We start from the raw sequence: 21,908 nt of genomic DNA on the forward strand, positions 1-21,908 counted from the left end.
ACCAGGCCCCGCCCCGTCCCGCCCCCGCCCCGGGGGCTCCTGGCCAGGCCCCGCCCCCGGGGAGGCCGCGGCCCCGCCCCCGGAGGGCCCGGGCCCGCGCCGCTCGCCACTGCGGCGTTCCCGCTGCTGCGCGCGGTGGGAGCCGAGGCCCGGACCGACCGGCTTGGGCGGCGCGTCTCCACCCGGCCCGGGGCCGGACCCCTTCCTTGCAGCTTGGCTGCCCTCCCGCGTCACGTCGGCGGCCCGGGTCTCCGGACTGCCGGTCAGACCCCTGGGAAGCGCGGGCGTGCGGAGTGTACCGGCTTTTATTAACCGCGGAGGAGCTGGTGGGCAGGACGCCCCCTCACTCCGCGTAGGTGGCATCGTCGTTGCTGTCGCTGTAGGCGGAGGACGAGAGCTCCTCGCGCGGGGTGCAGGCGGGGCACCGCCGCCGCATGTCGTCCCAGCACGGCCGGCAGTACACGGCCGCGCAGTCCGGCGTCGGGCACACGTAGGCCTCTGGCGTCTCGGGCGCCTGGCACACCACGCAGCGCCCACGCAACCAGCGGCGCAGGAGCGGGCAGCGGCGGAGCAGGACGTCCGCCAGGAGGTGGCGCTGCCGGGAGCGAGCGGGAGAGAGGGCTGCGAGGGGTCCCGGACCGCGCGCCGCCTGGCAGCGCCCACGTGCTGGGCGCCCTGCAGGGCCAGGGTGCTAGGGCAGCGGGTGTAGAGAGCGTCCCTCCCCGGCTCGGTGATGGAGAATGGGGGTGCAGCTTCCGCTCCTTCCCGCAGCTACCACCTGTTCTTTCCCCGTAAACCACCTTATCTGGTTCTCACGGTGGGCAGGGAAGGCAGTAGGGCGTGCGAGATTATCACTGCTGTGTTCTCCGCTTTAGTGGCGGGAAAGCGGAATCTTGGGAGGGGTAAGCGAGTTCCCAAGGCGCACAGAGAGTAAGCAGTCAAACCTGGCTGGCCCCGGGCCCGATTCCTGATGACAGGTCTGGTTCACCGTGCTCCCACCCTCTCGCCCCACAATTGCCAGGCATTCCTCTCTGCAGGCCACCGAAACTACAGAGGCCCCACTGCAAAGGCAGAACTCCTGGCCTTGGCCTGCAGAGCCTTCTACGCTCTGGTCCCCTTCTAGCCTCTGCTCTAACTTGCCCCAGCTTGAACTTGGCATCTTCTGTGCCAGCCTCTCAGACTAGCCCCGGCCCTTGACATTCCCTCTGGGCTGTGAGTCTTTGCACATTCTGTTCCCTTAGCTTGGACGAATGCCCTTCATCTTTCCACCTGCCTACCCAAATCCAGTTTCCTTCTCGACCAGGTCATGGAATCACAGTATGCTCACTTTTTCATACTCATTTAGCCTCTCTGTGTCATGGGGTGGAGGATCTAGGCACTGGAGGAAAAGTCAAGCAAAGATGGTCTCTCACTCTCACCAGCTCTGTTGGGGCTGATTAAGAATGGCTGCCATTCTTTTCTTTTTCTTTTTCTTTTTTTTTAAATAATGTTGGGTCCTGTACTATGCTCTACTAAGAAAGTGTAAATAAATTAGCTCGCTCAAGCAGTAACCCCATAAGACAGGCATTGTTATCATCATTTCTCTTTCAGATGAGAAAACATGCTTGGAAAGGCGGTCACTTGCTCAGGGTCACATGATGACAACTAGCATGTGCATGGAACTTGCTAGATGCCTGCACTACAAGAGTGAGACTCCCTTAGTCTCCACAACAACCAAATGGAGTAGCAGCTCACTCCGGTTACAGAAGGGAAAACCAAGGCCCAGCATTTAGTCAGTCCTGCAGATCGCAGTTGTCATGGCAATAAAGAAGGGAGCCAGAACTCAAACCCAGGCCCTCTGACACCAGCAGCCTCTGCCACGCTGTTGCTGATCTCTGCACAGGCCTTGCACCAGGCTTTACACATCTGTCCAAGCTCCCTGTCCTTCAGAGGGAAACACTGAGGTCTGGTGAGGACTGTGGCCAAGGCCACACAGCTTAATGAGGAAGTGTGGACTGGAACCTGGTTCTTCTGGCTCTGTGCTTTTTCCTTATCCTATGTGACCCTTCATGGTGCCTTCCGGACCCCCCAGCCCGCCCGCCTCCCCGCCTCCCCCAAAGACACTCAGTAGATCCTGTGGCTTGCCTCCCGTCCCTTGTTTCTGAAGGAGCCCCCTTGCTTTCTTTTAGCCAGGCCATATCAAATCGGACTTCCCTTTTCTGCCTGCTTCCTGATGGCCCACTGAGTGTCTTGGGCTGGGCTGAATCCTGGGGGACAGAGGTGGACGCAGCCCTTACCCCAGGAGCTGGATGACCAGGGCCCTTGGCATGCATCCCATCAGAACTCGCTGAGCTCTGTAGGCCTGGGCCCCTGGGGCTGGACGGACTGACAGGAGAGGTCCCTGCTGCGGCCCTCACAACCACAGGAGCCACGGGAAGGAGGCCTGGACTTACTGGAGCCTTCTGCTGTTGCGCCCGCCTCAGGATGGCAGCCCTCCTCAGCTGCGTAAAGGCTGCCCTCTTCCTCAGCAGCTCATTGTAGAGGAACAGGATCCGCTTCTTCTCGCGCTGGGGCCAGGGAGAGGGGTCAGTGGTATGACAGTGCGCCCCTCAAGCTGGGGGGGTGCTGGGTGCGGGCCTGCAGAGCTTGGGGGAGGGAGCACCTTGGGGAAGTAGAAGGCGGCAATGACCCTCCGGAGCCGGTAGGCGAAGGCTTGGAGCAGACAGAGACACAGCAGCAGGCCCATGGGGAGGGCAGCTCTCACGTAAGCCCTGGCGTCCAGGCTCACGGGCTGGGGCAGGCAGGCTGTGGCGGGGTGGGCCTGTCAGGGCTCTGCCAGGGCCGCGGGCAGGGCACCTCTGGGCTGCTCTGCTCCTGCCTGCCCCTTTCCCTGCAGAGCAGCCCCTTCTGGCCCGGAGCTACCAGGCTCGTGAGGCTATTTGCTCAGCACGGCTCGGATGTGGAAGAAAGTTCTGTTGGACAGCGTGGCTCTAGGGCGCTGGGACCCCCAGGCCCCAGCCCCTACGGCCCTCGGACCCAAGGCTGTCATCTTCCAGCAACTCGAGTCCGACCTGACGCTTCCTGCTCTGATCCTTGCAACCCCAGCATGCAGAGCCCCCTCTTGCCACGCCTTGGAAAGACCCTGGCCCCCGCCCTCTGTTCCTCTGACCCAGATTTTCAGCGTCGCTCACCCATGTTGTTTGATTGCAGCCCTGTCTCGGAGGACGTGTTCAGGGCTCCAATGGTTTTCCGAAGAAGCCGGGCAAGCATGGAGTCCCCCCCGACTTTCACCTCCAATTTGTGGCTGCCTGAGGCCGTGGGGGGTCAGGAAAGGGTCGCAGTTTAGGGGGTGGGGCAGGATGGGGACTGGATGTTGGGGGGGTCAAGGCATAGAAATCCTTTGCTGCACGGGACCTTCCATCCGTTCACTCCCTGTTACAGATATAAAGGAGGCTTGGAAACAGAGGCCCCCAGGGACAGGTGTCGGATCGTAGGGCTGAGGTCGGACCCGGAGCAGGTCAGGGAGGGGCTGGAAGAAGTGGCTGCCTGGGGGGGGGGGCGGGCGGGGGCCGTGGCTCACTGCGGAAGGAGTACTGCAGGAAGGAGTGGTGGCGGATGGTGTCAAAGATGGAGTAGAGGGCCCGGTCCAGGCCGCACAGCAGCAGAAGCAGGAGGAGAACGGGCAGCGTCTCCACGAGCTCCCTCACCTGCCCGAGGAGCGGCAGGCCCTGAGCCGGCAGCGCCGCCCGCCCTGCACGGGCCCCTCGATGCCCCGCCCCCGCCCCGCGGGGCCCGCCCCCCCGGCCTCCTCACCACGTTCCTCATCTCCGAGGCCTGCACCGAGGGGTTGCAGGGGAAGATGACGGTTTTCTTCTCGGCTTTGCGCAGTGGTAGCAATGTCCGTTTGCCCTGGATAAAATGTCCAGCCAGCGAGGGACACCAGGGCCCCCTCCCCTCGCCCCTCTGCCCTTCTGGAGCGGGAAGCCACAGAGGACGTGCAGCAGGGCACCCTTGGCCAGGGCTGTGCTCACTCACCAGCTTCCTCCTGCGCTCATCGATCTGACAGAAGTAGGTACTGACGTAGATGTTGTCAAATCGGATGTCGCCGTTATAGCTGTCCGCGTAGGAGAAGGCCCTGTGCGGGAGGACACGTCTGTGTCCTCCAGGTTCTCTTACCCACCCCCCACCATGGGCTTCCTGGACGCTCCGTCGTTCCCCAGAGCACCCAGCATGCGCCGAGCACCGTCTATGTCCTGGGCAGGGTGCTGCGCCAGCCCCCAGCAGGCCGGTGCAGGGCAGGCATCCACACAGGTGAGGAGACTCAGGTGGAAAGGCGGGGGGGTCGTGCGCCTGGGCGGGAAAGGAGGTTTCCCAGGCCTGCACCTGCTGGCAGGGTCTCAGGCAGAGGAACGAGCAGAAGCAAAGGCACAGGGAAGCGGGAAGCCCCTCAAGGCTGCAGAACCACCAGCCATTGCGACTGACTCCCACATCCACCTCTCCAGCGAGCCGGCCGAACATCCTCTGGAGGTCGCTTCAAGCAAAACTCACCCCCCACCTACATTTCCCTTCCCCCCAACACACCCTCTGGTGCGGCCGTGTTTTCTGTGCGTACAGAAGCGGCCCCCTGTGCATGTCCTAAAGTCCCACATAATGCTTCGGTTTCCTAAGGAAAACATGCTAATTATTGGAGATGGGTTTAAAACTGCAAGTTACTTTAAGTAAGCTCCGTGAGCTGTGAAACCTAAGTTCCGGGGGTTCTGGGACCCTGTAAAACGCCCCTCGGGCCCCGGACCGAACAGTCACGGGCAGGCCCGCCCGAGAGCGCCCCCGTGTGGAGAGGCCGGCGGCCGGCCCGCGCCCTGCCGGCCCCGCCCTCCCGCCCGCTCGGCCGGCCAGGGACCTCACCCAGGTTGAAAGCCTGGAAGCGGACTCTGCGCCTCCTTCCTTCCCTCCCCGAGCTGGCTTTGAGACCTGCTGCACCTTTCCCCTTCCTGCCTCCATCTCAGGCCGGCTTCCTGCCACGCCTCGCTCCCCGCCAGGCGCTCTAACCTCTGACCCACCTGGGCCTCCCAGCCTCCAGCCTCCAGGGCTTTGCAGACTCTTGGGGCCATGCCCACATCAGCCCCATCCTTCAGCCCAGCCTCTGCCCTCCACATCCCACAGAACCCTCCATCCCTGCCCAAGAGAACACCCTTCCTCTCCTTGACCGTGGCTCCCCATCTGCAGCCTTTTGAAACCCATGTATGGCCCTTGCGGGGGCTCGTCCTCAGCTCCCACCCCTGTCCTGGGAGCCAGGCCCTCGCACGGCCCTCCAACCACCCATGCTCTGTGGGCACCGCTCTGGCCTCCCCTAGACCATGAGCGTGTTGAGGGCAGGAAGATGGCTCGTTCACTCTGTCTTCCCGCGGCGCCCTTGGCACACACACAACCGTGCCCTCACCTGCCCCACAGACGGGGCAGGAGCCCCCCACCTCCCCCCCGTGGCCACCCTTGCCCAGCCCCTGCCCATCTTGGGCACTTGGGGGTGGGGACAGGAAACAGAGGGTCCAGAGGTCAGCAGGGAAACAGAGTGAGGCCCGGGGCAGCCCAGCTGGACGCCAGGCTGGGTGGGGTTGAGGACTTTGGTCCAAATGGAGGGAAAGTAGCTGCCAACGCAGCAGGCGGCAGAAAATGAAAGTAGGGCTGGACGATAGAGATAGGCAAAGTCAGAGCCAAGGGGAACATGAAGGGCAGGAGAACAATCAGAAGTCAGAGCTGAAAGTAAAAGAAGTCAGCGCTGGGATGAAGGCGGAAGGGGGCAGATAAATGAAGACCAGCTCCCTTTCAAGGTGGCAGAGCATGGGCCACGTGTCCCCCACACCGGGCCCCCGTCTCCTTAACCTCCATAAACAACCAACGTTCCTGCTCGCGGCTGGCCGCGCTCCCACAGCTCCCGCAAGGCAGGCCCCCGTCCCAGGGAGGAAGGGGCTTCGGGGCGGGAAGGCTCACGCGTGAAGGACCAGCAGGAAGGTGCAGGAGAACAGCGCACGCAGCAGCCCCAGGGCCCACTCCAGCTGGGCCTCCTGGTGGCGGACATAGTCCCGCAGCTCGGTGCTCATGTGTTCCCAGCCTGGGCTGAGGCCCAGCACTGCCGCCTGCTTCTCTTCCTGGTGGGGGGCATGGGTGCGGATGTGGCCCTCCCGGCGTCGCTGCCCTGGTGCCCTGCTCGTGTCCCCCAGCTCTTCCCAGGACCTTCAGGACCCCCGTGTGGAGAGCCCGGGCGCGGCCCCTCCTCCCCACCGTCCTGCTCCCCTGCGCCTGCCGGACTGACACCCTCTCTCACCTGGCAGGCGGTCGGGTCCCAGAGTCAGGTCCCTGCCCACCACAGGCTTGGCACTGCCCCTCCCTGTCCCCGTCCCCCTCGTCCTCCCTGTGCCTCGCCACCTGCTCTTCTGCGGGCCTTGTGCCCTTCTCCCACTCCCTCGCTTCCCCCAGCCCATGCGCCCCTGCTTCCTACCTTGAGCTCAATAGTGGCCGAAAACTCCCCTTCCAGGTCGTGAATAGACCGGTTGAGGGAGTCGTACGTCTGCCCAAAGTTGCCTTCGATGGGGATCCTGCGGCGGCACCAGATCTCCATCGCTGCGGGTGCGGGGGGCAGGGGCAGGTCCGCGGCCAGTCCCCCTCCTGTCCACCCTGTCTGCCTCTCCACCCATGGCCTTCCACGCTGAGGCTTTCCCCTCTCCGCGCTCCGTGAGTCCCGTGTCCCGGGAACAAGGCCTGACTTTCCCTCATTTTTCTCACCTGTTCGTAACCATGCCAGCTATTAATAATGATAGCAACACTTATAAGAAAATCCCTTTGTGTGCAGCTCTGTTCCTTGCTTCCTGAAATCCTCAGAACCCCCTAACGGGATGAGTACTACTATAAGGCCCGTCTTTCAGATGGAGGGACGGAACCGGAGCCCGCTGTGAACATAGCTGGGTGGCAGAGCCAGCCCGTGGGGGGTCTAAGCCCTGCCCGCCCGATGGCTTTCCTGCCCCACGCCGACCCAGCGGTCCCCAGGGACTCGGCTCCCGCCCTCCCCCTTGCCCCGCTGACCCTTGGCGATGCCACAGAAGAACTTGAACTTCATGGGCAAGCAGAGCAGGTGTTTGAGCAGCGGGACCCAGATGCGCTGCATGCACTGTTCATGCTTGTGGTCAAACCAGCGGCGGCAGCTGAGGATGGCCCGATCCACCACGTCTGCAGGAAGGGGCAGGGAGCAGGTGAGGCCCCCACAGGCGGCCTGGAGCCCTGGCCCCGGCCCGCGCCCCCACGCCCCCCGTGCCCTCACGGGAGCAGCGCAGCTTGGTCTTCAGCTCATACATCTTCTGTGTAGAGAGACGGTGCCTGGGACGTAGAGCTCGGTGAGTGTCCACACTGCGGGCTGTCCCCTTGAAGCCCGTGGTGTTCTCGACCATGTGGCCAGTGTCACTGTTCACCTGGGCATCCAGCTCCTCAAAGGACTTGGAGATGTTCTGGGTTTCGGCTTTCAGCGAATCTTTGCTGCCCTGGGGTTGGGGGCCGAGGAAGGAGCGGTCAGTGGGGCAGCCGAGGAGCCTGTCCTGTCCCTCTGGCCGAGCTCTGGGCGCTTCCCTCAGGCCTGGATGGAGCCTGGGCCCCGAGACAGCCTCACCCCATGCCCCACTGTTCAGTCTTCGGGACACCCCTCTACCCCCCTGCCCTGCAACCAGTCGCCCCTGCTCTGCCCCCACCCAGCGCCCAGCTCCTGCGCTGGCCTGCATCTCAGATCCCCACTAGCGAGGGAAGGTGCCCCAGGCCCTGGGACTTCGCTCTAATCTCCCAGACCACTGTGCCATCTCAGTGTCCCCAGTCCCAGTGTCCCCGATGTCAGCCCATCTCCCCAACTCCTCAACTCTCCAATTCTCCCACACCCCCAGCCTCCAGTCCTCCACAGGCCGATTCCACAATCCTGTGGGCCTCCAGGCTTCTCGGCCCCCAGTTTCCTGACATTCTAGTTCAGCTGCCCAGAGTACCGCCTACCCAGCTGTTTGCAAGTGGGGGCTGCGGGTCGCATGACTGGGGGCGAGGGCTTTCCTGGCAGCTGGTGCCCAGGGCACGTCCCGCAATGTTTGAGGACAGTCCAGCAAAACGTGCCAGTGGCGCCCCGCTGGGAAACTGAGTCCAGGGTCAGATCTCCCAGCTCCAGTCACGCCGGCCCCCAGGGGAGAGGAGCCCAGACCCTGCCTGCGTGCGCGGGGCCCTGACCAGCAGGTCCTTGAACACTGCCCGCAGCGGGGCCGTGGAGACGCGCCAGGCCTCGCGGGTGTTGTTGACCTGTAAGTCTACGGTGCAGCCCAGCGACGCGATCACCTCGTTCAGGTTGTAGCGCAGGTTGGCCGCGGGTCCTGGGGAAGATGCCCCCGTGGGTCTCCCTCCTTAGCTAGTCACTTCCTGAGGGCCCCTCCGCTCCCGCTCTGCATACGGGGTGACCACCCTCAGAACTGTACAACGAGGGGGCCCTGAGCCTGGGAGAGGGCAGCTCATTCCCCTCCGGCTGGGTTTTCCCTGTGTGAACCGAGGAGGCCCAGAGATGCGGAGGAACTCTCTCAGGGGCATCCAGCGAGCTGGAGCAGCTGGATCAGACTCCCCGTCTCTCCCCTTCAGCCGCCCGGGTCTCATCGGGTGGCCCACCCAGGATCCTGCTCCAGTCACAAACTGGCACCCAGGGACACACGCTCACCCTCGTAGATGGCGGCCAAGGCGTATCCCAGCACGAAGAGCCGGCCCTCCCTGCCCAGCATCTTGGGCACCAGCAGGAGGCTGGCACAGCGGATGTGAGGGGAGGTCCCCCAGCCCAGCGCGCCCAAGCCTGTCGGGAGGCAGCAACAGGTGGTGAGGCGAGTGAGGCTGCGGCCTGACCCACCAGGCTCAGCAGAGCACCCACCCCCCAACTTCTTTCTGGAGCCGTGGCCGTCCTGCCTCTGCCCCCACGTACGCGGACGCGGGGAGGCCTCCGAGGCCGCTCACTCCCGCGCTCCTTGGGTAGCTGAGTACAGGGCTCAGCTGCGTGGCGGGGGAGGGGCGTGGAGCCGTGGCCCTGACCGAAGGGGGGGTGTGTGCGTGTGTGTGTGTGTGTGTGTGTGTGTGTGTGTTCGGGGAGGGGGAAGCACTTCTCTTCTCCAGGCTGGGTTCCCACACACCCCAGGTGCTGAGGGGGCAGGGAGCGCAAGAGGAAAGTTCTGGAAACAGTCCTGGTGCTCAGAGCCACCTCACTGTTCCCACTCACAATCTCCGTCCCTAATTTTAGCCTTAATCACGGACCTCCCGGTGTGTGTTAGCAAACGGGTGTCTCCCTGTGGTCTCCGCAAGGAGACAGAGAGCTCCTTGCAGCTCGTAATGCAGGGAGAGAGCCAACAGATGACTACAGCCCCGAGCACTAAGTGCACAAGGGAGGCGCTTCTCGGGGCTGTGGGGGCGGGCGTGTCTGTGGGGAGGGTGGGGCTGGGAAGGCTGGACAAAGCCGCTGACGTGTCAGCTGGGGCTGGAAGATGAGTAAAGTGTAGTTAGGAGGCAGGACGGCATTCCAGGCCAAAGAAACAGCATAGCTGGGCAGGGAACCCAGCAGCTTCCTGTGGGATGGAGCGCTTGCCTTCGCCAAAGCAAAGTCCCTCCACTTCCTCCCTCCATCTCCTGGGCCCTCGCGGGGTCCCCGTCGCCTCTCCCGGGGGGGCCGACTGGTCCCCTGCTTCCCCTCTGTACTTGGGTTTTCACAAGGCAGCCAGAGTGACCTTGGAAGCACATCCATCTGACCCTGTCCCTTCTCTGCTTCAGACCAGCCGCGGACTTTCCACCAGAGCTGGGGTCCAGTCCAGGCTCCCTTAGCGTGGTCCACTGACCCCCATGATGGGGCCCCTGCCTGGCTTCTGCGGGCCACTCAGCCCTTCGCCTCCCTCGCCCGCCCACACAGGCCTGCAGCCGGCCCTGCACTATGCCAAGCTCATTCCGCCTCTGCCAGGAGCGCTGCTCTTCACCTGGTCATACAGGTTTGCTGTGAGCCCTGTCTGGTGCCACCCGACGGTGTGTCTGCGTTCTTCCTCGCTAACACAACTTGAGTTTCGGTCAAGGCCAACCAGCAGTCCCTGCCCCAGCCCCTGGGGGTAAATCTGGATCCGTCTCACCTAGTCACCGTTTAACAGGACATCAGAAGGGGTTTGTTCCGTGGTCTTGGCCTTCTGGCCAACGACTCAAGCTAGGGTAGTTGGCAAGTAGTTGCCCTACATTCTACAGAGAGCCCCGGGGGGCTGGGAACCCTCTCTGGGCCCACGAGCAGGGCAAAATGAGTCTCTGACCCTCTACCAACCAGTATATACAGAGACCAGACCAGAAATGGAATTTTCTGGAAAAGAAGCAGCGGGAGTAGGCAGACATGGGAGGGGAGGCTGAAGAGAGGAGGGGCGTTCACTTCCAGGCCAAGTGAGAGGCCTCACGGGACCCCGGAGAGACAAGGGCAGGGGGAAAGTGGCCCTTGCTGAGCCGCGGCACCCGGAGGCCGCCCCTGGGCGGCCACCCGAGCGCAGCGTGGGAGGCCAGGTTGGGGCGGTGTTGGCAGGGCCTCTGGGGAGGATGGGGGAACGTGACCTGGGAGCCTTGCTTGCTTCTCAGGGCGGCAGGGGAGGGGGCAGCGCAAGGCACCTGCTTTCCCACTTTGGCAGGGCAAGGATGGATGACTTTCTCTGGACGTTTTGGAGGGCGGCAGGCCTCATGCCATCTGAGAGGTCCTCCCCCTGGGGGCAGCCCATTTGCTGCAGGTGGTAGGAGCTACATGAGGTCAGCCAGATAGAGCTACTCTCAGCAGGAGAATGGACCTTGGAGGGCCACACGGAGCCTCCAGAGACACCACGGAAGGCCCCCCGAGGCAGCCGGTGGGACGGCTTGCCACCCAGAGGCAGTGGGGTTTCCCCAGTATGGACAACTTCAGGCTTCCGACCCTGTCCCTCTAATCCCTTCTGACAGCAGAAGAACCAGACGGGGAAGGAAGTGGGGAAAGGAGGCCAGGGCGGCCGTGCCCCCTTCACTGGGGGACCCCTCACCAGCAGTCGGTGGCCTGGGGGCAGGGGCGCCAGGAGGGAAGATGCTGGAGAGTGCAGGGAGGTGGGATTTGGGTATAGCCTGGGTTGGACCTTTCCAACCCCAGAAATAGTCACAATTACGGAAGCAGGACCGGGTGTCATAAATGAAAATAAGCGGCAAGTGAAGGGTCCGTGGGAAAGGTCATCCATGGGGGCCCGCCGTGGTCCTGTGGCTGCCCACACAGGTCCGTTCCCAGAGGGGGCTGGTGAGGGCCCTGCTGGGGCGGCCCGGCACAAGCGGAACCGGGAAGCTGGCTGGGGGGACGGGAACGTTTTCCTCCTTCTTAAAGGAGACATAAAGAAGGAATGTTCTGGTCTTCCAACTTTGGTGTATGAAGATGAGATGCCTGGACTTGTGGTCGCCCATGCATGACCTGAAGACGAATGGTCACCAGGCCAAACATGGCGGGAACCTGGGTCCTTGGCAGGTGGACTGAGCTGCAGAATTATCCAAACTCCAAAGACCACTTGGCCTTGAAACTTGTTGTTACATGAGATAATCAACTTTCTCTGTGGTTAAACCACTTTCAGGTGGGTTTTCTCTTCTCGTAGATCGACAGCTTCCCACACAAGGCCCCCACCCCAGTGCTGCCTCCGAGAAGCCTTCCCTGACTACCAGCCCCTTTCCCCCACGGCCCCAGCTTCCTCTCATCACACCCCTTTGTCACCATCAGAAATGCTCTTGTTCCTTTCTTGTCCTTTCCTGCCTAAACTCTCTCCGTTGGGGGCCCCTCGACCTTGTTCACTGCAGAAGCCCCCAGAGGGGCTCAGTGAGTGCTGAATGAATGAATGAAGGAGTGAATGAATGAATGAACGGAATCGATCGGGAGGAGCAGGAAACAAGGTCAGAGAGGTCAGGAGACATGGGGCATCCCATGGGGCACCCTTGGGTAACATGGAGTCCTTCTGGTTGGGGAGGCCCCTAGAGGACAAGGACTGGTTTTCTTCCATAGACCGAGGGCCTATGGATCTCCCCTCAAAGCCCAAGAGGAGGCTGGGGCCGGGAGGGACACTTGGGTGCAGAAGAAACAAGATCGGACCCCTTCTGGGCACCTGGGGCTCTCTAGGCCTGCTCCACAGGCCTCTCGAGCATCCCTGTCCTTAGCCAGAGCTCACCCACCACGCTGTACAACGCCACCATCTTCTGACCTTCGTAGATGTTCATAGGGTTCACCAGGAGCTGAAAGAGACCTGAGGGTGCAGGGTCAAGCCAAAGGTCAAAAGGTGGGTCCCACCCCTGACCTCTGCCCACACTCACCCATGGCCAGGAGCCCTCCGGTGCTTGCCCCCAGCAGGAAGGCGGCAATGGGAAACGATCCCGGCTGGCGCTGCAGGAACCGCCTGCAGGGGACAGGCAGCCCCCAGCTCAGGAGCCTCTGCACTGCTGGGGTGGGGGGAGGCGGCAAACACACTGGGGCCAACAGCCCACTCTTCTGGCTGGGATGGGCTTCATCAGGGGCAGGGGCCTGCAGGGAGAGAGCCTGGGGGGACTTGGGTGGGTGTGGTGGGAGTGGGGAGGACATCCTGAAGGAGGATGGGCGGCCCTGGGGATGCAGGGCAGATGTGAGGGAGAGAAGAGGAAGGGGCTTGGCTGGAGGGGGGCACTGGGGGACCCACGGTGGGGGGAGGCGTGGGGGTCCGAGGGGACAGGCTGGATGAGAGGCCCCGAGGGGCTGAACGGCCCTGGGAAAGGACGGGTTCTCTGTGACTGACTCACTGGTGTGGGGGAGCTTCCTTCTTTCCCCCATTGCTCTGTCCTGATGAAATGTGCCAGCCATGAGTCAGCTTTGGGGACCCTCTCTCATCCCACAAACGTCCTCAAGGATGTCCTCGGCGCAGAGGTCCGCTTCTGTCCCCTCTGCCGCCCCACAGCCTGGGTGAAGTCTGTGTCTTGCTCCCTCTGCTCTGAGACTTGGGGAAGGAGACTAGCGACCTACGTGCCCCTCTCCAGTCCCGCAGCCGGGTCGGGCTCTCCAAGACAGATACAATACAAGCCTCCGGAACCTTAGAATGTGGAGAGGCATTCCGGGAGCCTGGAAGGGCCACGGAACCTGACGGGCATCTCCTGGAGACGGGCGGACATCGGGTCTCAGCAACCATGCCCAGAGTCACGAAGGACACCGTGCACCCCTTGGGGGCAGAGGAGTCAAGCATGGCTCGGGCTGTGGTCCGCAGCATGGGGGGTTTTGGCCTGGGCTTGTCCCTGGCCACGGCCTACGGGCTCCTGCAGCTGCTGGTGGAAGGACACAGCCCCTGGGGCTGCCTGGTGGGCACCCTCACTCTGGCTGCCTTCCTTAGCCTGGGCATGGGGTTCTCACGCCAGGTCCGGGTCACGGTCCTCTTGCTGCTGCCCCAGGCCTTCTCCAGTGAGCGCGGGGTACCGGGGGGAGGGGGCCCTAGGGCGGGGGGGCGCTGGAGGGAAATCTTCTGAAAGCTTCTGCGAGAGGCTGTGTGCGAGGCCAGGGCCCTGCGCCCACGGAGCCGTCTCCCCCAGAGCAGGGCCGGACACTGCTGCTGGTGGCGGCCTTCGGGTTGGTGCTACAGGGACCCTGTGCCAACACCCTGCACAACTTCACCCAGGCCAGCGAGGCCGTGGCCTGTGGGGCCGAGCTGGCCTTGAACCAGACCGCCGAGGTGCTGGAGCGGGCCAAGCAGCCCCTCGTCAGTAAGGCCCCGTGGCCCCCTGCTCGCGCGGTCTGCGGCCCTCCCGCTCCGTCCCTCTGCGGCCGGCGAGGGGCTCTCCCCTCCAGGCGCCCGGCCAGACCCCCTCTCCCTGCTCACTGGTCTGCTCCGCTCCCACGGCGCCTGGCTCCCACACCTCCCGGGGGCAGCCCCCTCTCCCCACCCCACCCCGCAGCAGTGGAGAACCAGCCCCCCAGTGCCCCTGCTCCTGCTTCTCAGGTGCCCTGAACAAGATTAAAGCCATTGCCCGGAAGGCCAAGGAGGTGGCCGACCGGGTCCGCAAGTTCTTTCGGTCCATCATGGATGGTGTGAAGCATGTCGGTCAGCACGTTCAGCATGGCTGGGGTTTTTTTTGGGGGGGGGCTCAAAATTCACCCTGTCTCTTCACCTCTGCCCCTGTCCGGGACTGGGGCCCCTCCTGGGTGCTGACCAGGCCCCGCTGGATACAGCGCAACCAGGCCCCTGACCACAGGGCTCTCCTGCTCTGGGTGCTGCCCTGGGTTCCCCAAGTCCCTGAAAAGGTGCCGCAGGGCTGCAGGCCTGGGCACCAGCCCCACAGCTGTCCCCAGCCAGGGCCCTGCGGAACGTGTGGTACTGGATCCTGCACATCGGCGACGTGTGCAACGCGGAGCTGGGCAACCCTTACCTCAAGTGCACGCGGGTCTTCGAAGATGCCAAGGACAGCTGCATGCAGGTCATACCACAAGCCTACCACCTGTGCCACGTGCTCTTGCCCTTCAAGCTAGTGCTCTGCGGGCTGGCCAGTGGTGAGAGCCAGGGCTCGCCCGTGGGCCCGGGGAGCCAGCCCGTGGGGGGTCCGTTCTCAGGGCTGGGCCCGCTATGGGGCCGGTGGGGGAGACAGAGGAGCCGGTGTGGGGGCTGGGGTAATGGGGAGAAGGTTTGGAGCCAGTGTGGAGGTCAGTGGGAAGAGCGAGAAGCCAGAGGGCCCCGGAGGCAGGAGGGGCCACGTGTCTTCGCTTCTCCTGACGCTTGGTCTCTGGGTCCCAGTGGTCCAGGTGTTTTGCGTCATCCCCAAGTACATCCAAACCTTCTTGCGCAAGACCCTCAGCACCCGTGAGTGGCCCCCTCCCAGCCCTGCTGCCCGCAGCCTCCCCTCCTCCTGGCACAGCCTCACCAGGCCGGGAGTGCTCCCAGTCCTGAATGAGGATGCCGGAGCGGGACGACAGGCGCCGGGAAGGGACTCAGGAAAGCGAGGCCCAGCCACGAGGAGGTGCCTCAGCCAAAGCTGGGCTTTAGAGCAGGAGGGGGGAGAGGACCAGGGCCTCTTGTGCCCCCTCCGCCCCCCAGCCCCGGACAGGGCACTGAGATGGGTGGTGATGGGGGCGGGGGGCTGTGGTGTCAGGCCTGCGGTGGTGACAGCATGGACCGCAGGGGCTTTGTCCCCTCCTCCTCGGGGGGCTCCCGGCTGGTCTGTGAGCTATGCCAGGCCCTCCCCCTCCTAACTCTCCTGGCTCCCGGCTCCCCTGCACCTGCTGGCCCCAGCTGTGAGGAACTTAATTAACCGGGTGCGCCGGGAGTTCGAGTTCAACGTGACAGCCACCCACCACTTCTCCGTGGACCTCAACGCCTCTCGGAGCCTGTCCCAGGTGGCCCTGGACCTCCACGAAGCGGTCAGCATGAAGCTGCACCGAGTCCGAGAGGTCCTGGCCCTGATGGGCTACACCACACCTCTGCTGCTCTCTGTCCTCTACCTCCAGTGAGGGGCTGGGGGCTCGGGCTGGGGGCTCGGGCTGGGGGCTCCGGGCTGGGGGCTCGGGCTGGGGGCTCGGGCTGGGGGCTCCGGGCTAGGGTCTCTGGGCTGAGGGCTCCGGGCTGGGGGCTCCGGGCTGGGGGCTCGGGCTGCAAGGTGGCAGCTCATCCCCGTGGCCTCCTGGGAGGCTGGAGTTTGGGGACAGGGGTGAGGGGTGGGGGCTGGGGAGTCAGTGTGGTCTGGGGTGCTGAGGGGCCTCCCGTGTACCCCACCAGAGCTCTGTTCTACCGGTACTGTTACCTGAACTGGGTCAGTTTCGACAACGTGTACATCACCAGCCGATTCCTGCACATGGAGGCCGTCCGCTCTGAGGCAGGGCTGCCCACGGTGCTGCCGCTGAGCGCCCACGAGGCCAGACAGTACATCCAGCCCGGTGAGGGCCCCGAGGACCGAGGACAGAGACGAGGGCCTCCCTCCCTCACAGCCCTGACCCTGGGAGTCCTCGGTCCTAAAGGGGAACGGGGAGAGCCTCCCGCACCCAGACACAGAGAGAAGGGAGCCCTGGACATCCGACCTAGGGAAGCATAGGTGTGGAGTGGACGCCAACCAAGAAAGTGGGGTTTTGGGGGTGAGGCCGGAAGTGTGAACGCGCAAGTATAGAGACGCAGTGGGGGGGGCAGGGGGGCAGGGATGCCGGGAGGGAGGGTTCCTCCAGCCTCGAAGCCCCTTCCCGCCCTTGTCCAGAGGCCCTCACAGCTTCCACAGCAGATGGACCACAAGCTCTGGCTCGGAATGGGGGGCATCCCGCCGGGAGAGTGGGGTAGCATCCTCCTAACCACCCTCCCCCCAGGCTCCGTCTTCCTGTCCCGGTGGGAGCAGATCTTTTATACCCTGGCCATCTTCAGCCTTGCCCGGCACCTCCTCCTTGTGCTGGTCCTCGTCTTCCTGGACTATGCTGTTTTCTGGGTGCTCGACCTGGCCCGGTACCAGCTGCAGGGGGACGTTGTGGCCCGCAGTGAGTGCCTGAACCTCCTGCAGCAGCCCCCTTGGCCGGCGTCCTCCCCATCCTCCCGGGTCGTGGGGGATCACCTGGAGGTCCCCAAGTCACTGTTACTCATCAGCCCCTGATTTTGCCCCTTCCAACGCTTTGCTCTGCGGGGGACCCCGTGTCCCCGTCATGGCTGTAGCGTAGAGTAGTTACGGGATCTGGACTTGGACTCGCTCCACCCCAGCCACGCCCTCTGCGAGGTGGTAACTCGGGCCGTTCCTGAGCGCCCAGAGCTTCAGTCTCCTCAGCTGAGCTGGGATGCTGGCCGCAGCCCCCCGGGTTGCTCTAAGGGGCACATGACACCACGTGTGGGAGTGCCCGGTCGGCCGTTGCCGACATGCCGTAGACCACAGAATATAGTTAACCTCATCCTGGGCACCTGGGTGGCTCGGTTGGTTAAGCGACTGCCTTCGGCGCAGGTCATGATCCCGGGGTCCTGGGATCGAGCCCCGCATCGGGCTCCCTGCTCGGCGGGGAGTCTGCTTCTCCCTCCGACCCTCCCCCTTCTCATGCTCTCTCTCTCTCTCTCATGCTCTCTCTCAAATAAATAAATAAAATCTTAAAAAAAAAAGAATTGCAAAAAAATAATTAACCTCATCCTGTGTCCCAGAGGTCCAACAGAAAAAGTCAGAAATGCCCAACACGATCCATAAGGCAGTCAGTCCAGTGCCTGCTACACGCTGGACCCCGGACACATTAGCAAAGGCTTTTTTGAAAGCAAATGCTTCCGGGCAGTCGTGGAGGCAGGTGATGGACTCACGGACCACCCAGGCCGTCTCAGAGAGGGTCCTGGGGGCCAGGGGCTTGGTGAGGCCCTGGGGCATCAGAGGCCCCCGGCCGGAAGGACGGGCCACCCCTCCGTGCTGCCCCCGGGAGGGCCCCTCACAGACCGCCTTTGTGCCAGGCCCCGTGTTACTGTCCATAACCGTGGAGGGCGCTGGCTACACCGGGAAGATTTACCGGGACCTGGTGTCCGCGTTTGATGTCCTGCAGCAAAGCAACATCAGCATCTTGTCCCGGCGCTGCCTGCTGCGCCCCTCGGAGCCCAGCACCACCGGTTACGTCGTCATCGGTACCGACCTCGCCCCTGAGGGCGGGGGGGGGGTGCTAGGCGCCGGTCAGGGCGTGAGGGGAGCAGGCCGGCGCCTTGCGCCCCCAGAGCTCACTCACGGCACCTGCCGCGCCCCAGGCGTTATGCTCGGCCTCTGCTTCTTTGTTACCCTGTCCGGCAACTACGTCAGTCGGCTGCGGAGGGTCATCTGTGCGTCCTACTACCCATCGCGGGAGCAGGTGAGCGTCCAGGCCAGGCGCTGAGCCCGCCGCTGTCTGTCTTGGTTTGGGGGAGCTTAGAGTCCTCAACAGCCAGTCCTCCCTCCTCTGGCTGAACTACCCGGACTGCCGGTCTCTGGGCCCCAGATGGGGCTGGGGAATGGCGCCTCTTGGGGCGGGGTTTGCTGAGAGGGAGCTTGCCCCTAGAGTTTTGTTAAGAGCGCGGGGGACGGAGCCCATGTTGGCACGTTGAGGTGTGAATGGAAACTCAGCAGCTGTGCTCATTCACGAATCATTTCCTGAGCATCTAGTGTAGGACCCCCGGACGCCAGGCTGAAGCAGATGGTCTGGGGCTCACGGCCTCAAGGCAGGCCAGACAGGCTTTTAACAGGATATTACAATTACGAAGTGTTTTTACGAAGGAATGAATAAAGTGCTATGAACACCTAGGGGAGAGAATAGGTCACCCCACCTAGGGGAACCCAGGGGCTTCCCAAAGGAAGGGGCATTTGAGCCAAGCCTGGAGGGATTCATAGGTGTGGACAGCAGGCAAAGGTAGGGAATGGGGATGGTGGCAGAGGGCATTCCAGGTGGATGAGACGGGGCCAAGGGGATCCCAGCCCCGACCCCCCCCCTCCACCAGGAGAGGATCACCTACCTCTACAACCTACTTCTGAGCCGCCGAACCAGTCTGCCGGCGACCGTGCACCGAGCAGCGAGGCGGCGGGCAGCTGACCAGGGTCGCACGAGTGTCCTTCAGCTGCTGGCCGGGCGGTGAGCCCACTGTCCTCCCTTAGAGAAGGGGGGCACGCGGGGACAGAAAAAGAGCCGGAAGTCAGAATGGATCACTGTCCTTCCTAAGTGCCCAGAAGTTTGGCTGAAGAGGGTGCCCATTCCATGCGATCCACGGATGGAGAGGGAGACTTGGGGAGAGAATTCCGGGCGGTGGGGAGTGGAGGGACGGGCGGGCAGGACACAGAGCTTGCTGCTACAGGCAGAGGGCTGGAGGTCAGGCTGCAGGAAGGCCTGCCCCTGCTGGAGGGTGGTGTTGGGTGTGGGGTCCCCTGGCGGCTCAGCGTCTGGGGCCCCTCCTAGGTGCTCCTGTCTGGGCCCGGTGGTCAGCCACTTCTGGCAGCTCCAGGATCACTGTCTGGGCTGTGGGCGGCCCCACGACCAGGAGGACACGGAGAACTTTGTGTCCTGCAGTACCCCGGGCTGCCGAGGTGAGACCCTGGGGGTGGGCCTCTCCCTGCGGGGACTCCCCACGCTTGCGTGTGACAGTCGGCTGTGGTCCTTCCTCTGGGGACTTCTGGAACTCACCTTTTGGGCCCCTCCCTTCATTACTACGCATGTTCTCATGTACAGAGAACCGTGAGGAGCTCTTCTTCCCCGTGTTCGCCTTAATTCTCCTGGTGGTCGCAACTGGTGGTCCGCGGCTTGCCCCTCCACGAGGACGGTCTCCCCAGGGCTGGTGGCGGGGGAGCTCGGTGGCTGGGTGGGCTAGCTCAACCGCCCCTCCTGCCCTCCTGGCGCTTTGCAGGCCTCTTCTGCTCCACCTGTTTCCGTCTCCTGGACAACACCTGCTCGGTGTGCGCGGCTCCCCTCTCCCAGCAGGGGGGCCTGGACCTGGAGCTGTGAGTCTGCAGTGAGGTGGGGTGGCCGTAGTCCGGGCGGGCCGTGGGAGCTGCCACCTGACAGGAGGCTCCCGCAGGGACTCCAGTGACGAGGAGGGCCCCCGGCTGTGGCTGGCGGCCGCTCGGCGGAAGGCCCCGGAGCAGGAGTGGTTACTGCGGCAGCAGCTGCAGGAGGCCCTGGGCAGGACCCTCCCTTCGGAGTCCAGCCCCGAGGTCAGGTGAGCGGAAAGCAGGACGTGGGCCCAGAGGCCCGAGCCTGTCTGTCACGTGTACCACGGGCTCCTGGGGTGCCGGGCCCTCTGCTAGAGCTGGGGACAGGGGAAGGGCAGGGAGGGAGGGAGATTCGTCTAGCTCCTGTCCTGGAGGAGCCCACCAAGTGGGGGGTAATCGCAGCGCGCAGGGGTCCCCGTCCATGAAAGCAGCAGGCCAGGGCAGGCAGTGGACAGAACGACGGGTTTGGGATGGGGTTGAATTAATGAAGGCTTCAGGGAACAGGTGAAAGAAGAGGTGGGTTCGGGGGCAACCCGGGTGTCCGTTGGGCTGAGGGGCAGAGGAGAGCATTCCAGGGGGGGCGGGGCCGGGGGTAGTCTGGAGAATGGGAGCTGTTTGGGAGGCTGTGTGTGTCTGTCCGCTGAAGTCGGAGCGCGCTGGGAGATGAGCTGGGAAGTCAAGGGGTGGGAGCTAGCTGAGTGCCCTACTGGCCGTCTGAAGACCCCTGGGAAATGGACACATTCTTAGGTGTCTTCTAAGACAGTGAGCTAGGAAGGAAGTGAGAAGTTGGTGTGGCCTCAGGACGGAGGTGCTGAGGATGGGGGGGACCGGGCATGCTTGGGACTGCGGGGTGCTGGTGGAGAGGAAGAACAGGTTCTGGGGAAAGAGGAATGTCTCGGTTGGAGAGCTTTGGGGGATCTGTAGGGAAGCCAGCTGGAGATGCCCAGGGGCCAGTTACAAAAGGCCTGGGCTCTGGGCCTGTGGTGCCAGGGTTGAGTTATTACGGGCTGTAGGGGAGAGGGGGGTGACGACAGGGCAGGAGAGGTGAAGGGGAAGCAGCGCGACCCTGAGGGGCTCAGGCACAAACCAGCGAGGCTGGAGCAGGCGGGAGCCAAGCACTGTCATGCTGAGAGATGGCCGAGGAGGAGGGGGACAAGGCCTGGCCAGTGAGTGTGGCGGCTGAGAGGTCACTGGAGTGGCTGTGGGAACATTTCTCGCGGTCCCAGGCAAGCCCAAACGAGACCAGACCATAATGGTTTGAAGGCTGATGGGTAGACAAGACTCAGAAAGAAAGAGTACGTGGCTCCATATCACGGCCCTGGCCATGAGAAGCTTGATCATTCTCTTTGCAAATGTAACTGCTGGAGTTAAAAAAGGAAGCTTGCCGGTGAAGAGGAGGGGGTTAGCGCCACCCAGCAGAAGCAGAGCTTGCCGGGAGCCAGCGCGAAAGATGTAGGGTCACCCAAGGACAGGGAGAGCTGGGCCTGTGGGAGGTGAAAGAGGGGCACCCAAGGGATGGGGTCTGGGCCAGGTGGCCAGGCTGGCCTTGGGGAGAGCGGCATTCCTCTGAGCAGAGTGAGCCCCTTCCAGTCTGGCACCAGGCTTCTCCCTGGGGGGTCAGAGGGAAGGGGGTCCTGCTGGGAGTGCGAAGAAGGGGCTGGGAGTGGAAGAAAGGTGTCTAGGAGTGGGTCTGGGGGCGCAAAACACCTGCCTTGGGAGGCTGGGAAGCAGCTAGCTGGGGAGTGAAGGGACTGGCCGGTGGTGTGAAAGGCTCAGATGACAGGTGAACCACGACCTGTCACGGCTGACTCCAGGAACGGTGCTGGTGCAGCTTTCTTCAGGAACAGTGGCACCATGAATGGGGCTCGAGGGTTGAAGTCTCCCTCTGGGTGGATTGAGGGAAGGACAAGATGGGGAGAGAACTGAGGTGTCATCCGTAAGAGTGTTTGATATGACTGGCCTTGGGGTAGAAAGAGGGCTGACACCCGGGGAAGTCCAGGGTCTCTGTCTCCCTGAGGTGTTAGAGCAGGGTTAGTGGCCAGGAGGGACACAGAATGGGTCATGGTCACGGAAAATTCTGGGATAAATCCAGAGGGTGGCCAAGGTTGGGGCGGGGTGTCCCAGTAGGAGCAGAGGCAGAGGGCTTTATGGCCAGGGATGTCAAGGATCGGATCACAAGGCCAGAGAGGTGGGGGGGTGTGGCAGGTATCTGGGGAGATAGCTGTGGCCCCAGGGGGTGGGGTGCAGCTGCCAGGGCCTTTACAATATGCCACGTACCAGTGGGTTTGAGAAAGACAAGCAGCATCCACTTGGAAGGCCTGCATACAAACTGCAGTGGGCACATGCTGGTGTGAATGGGGCAGTGGGGAGGGATGAGCAGAGGGCACATGCTGGTGTGAATGGGGCAGGGGGGAGCGATGAGCGGAGGGCACATGCTGGTGTGAATGGGGCAGGGGGGAGCGATGAGCGGAGGGCACATGCTG

General features: G+C 63.3%; 2 protein-coding genes across 3 annotated transcripts; one reads left to right on the forward strand and one right to left on the reverse strand.

Moving 5' to 3' along the window:
- Positions 1-19: 19 nt before the first annotated feature.
- On the reverse strand, positions 20-13,611 carry DCST1 (DC-STAMP domain containing 1). 2 transcript variants are annotated; one of them, XM_031029701.2, is made up of 15 exons: positions 12,349-13,611; positions 12,207-12,281; positions 8,702-8,830; positions 8,227-8,366; positions 7,292-7,508; positions 7,057-7,200; positions 6,476-6,597; positions 5,968-6,125; positions 4,015-4,114; positions 3,793-3,888; positions 3,560-3,686; positions 3,171-3,287; positions 2,642-2,784; positions 2,433-2,546; positions 23-595 (listed from the first exon to the last, which is right to left on the reverse strand). In XM_031029701.2, exons 1-15 carry the CDS (start codon positions 12,866-12,868, stop codon positions 344-346), a joined length of 2,454 nt encoding a protein of 817 aa, XP_030885561.2. In that variant the 5' UTR covers positions 12,869-13,611; the 3' UTR covers positions 23-343. The 2 variants fall into 2 exon arrangements, with proteins under 2 accessions (XP_081681639.1, XP_030885561.2); XM_081825513.1 differs by having other exon boundaries at positions 20-595; positions 3,793-4,114.
- DCST2 (DC-STAMP domain containing 2) lies at positions 13,189-19,656 on the forward strand. Its single transcript, XM_081823232.1, has 14 exons — positions 13,189-13,456; positions 13,585-13,755; positions 13,992-14,093; positions 14,342-14,539; positions 14,781-14,846; positions 15,276-15,489; positions 15,759-15,916; positions 16,334-16,498; positions 17,436-17,603; positions 17,721-17,821; positions 18,444-18,574; positions 18,896-19,023; positions 19,341-19,434; positions 19,512-19,656. The coding sequence occupies exons 1-14, from the start codon at positions 13,189-13,191 to the stop codon at positions 19,654-19,656; spliced, it is 2,109 nt and encodes a 702-aa protein (XP_081679358.1).
- Positions 19,657-21,908: the final 2,252 nt, after the last annotated feature.

This window comes from Leptonychotes weddellii, chromosome 6, assembly GCF_054177405.1.
Source record: "Leptonychotes weddellii isolate Sample4059 chromosome 6, ASM5417740v2, whole genome shotgun sequence".
NCBI lineage: Eukaryota > Metazoa > Chordata > Mammalia > Carnivora > Phocidae > Leptonychotes > Leptonychotes weddellii.

Coding starts and splice junctions, on each gene's coding strand:
- DCST2 (XM_081823232.1), top strand. CDS start 13,189: ATGCCCAGAGTCACGAAGGACACCGTGCACCCCTTGGGGGCAGAGGAG. Junction 16,499..17,435: donor GGGGGACGTTGTGGCCCGCA/GTGAGTGCCTGA, acceptor CCTTTGTGCCAG/GCCCCGTGTTACTGTCCATA. Junction 17,822..18,443: donor ACTACCCATCGCGGGAGCAG/GTGAGCGTCCAG, acceptor CCCCTCCACCAG/GAGAGGATCACCTACCTCTA.
- DCST1 (XM_081825513.1), bottom strand. CDS start 12,868: ATGGCTGGCACATTTCATCAGGACAGAGCAATGGGGGAAAGAAGGAAG. Junction 12,282..12,348: donor CGGAGGGCTCCTGGCCATGG/GTGAGTGTGGGC, acceptor CTGCACCCTCAG/GTCTCTTTCAGCTCCTGGTG. Junction 8,831..12,206: donor GGCGTTGTACAGCGTGGTGG/GTGAGCTCTGGC, acceptor GCCTCCCGACAG/GCTTGGGCGCGCTGGGCTGG.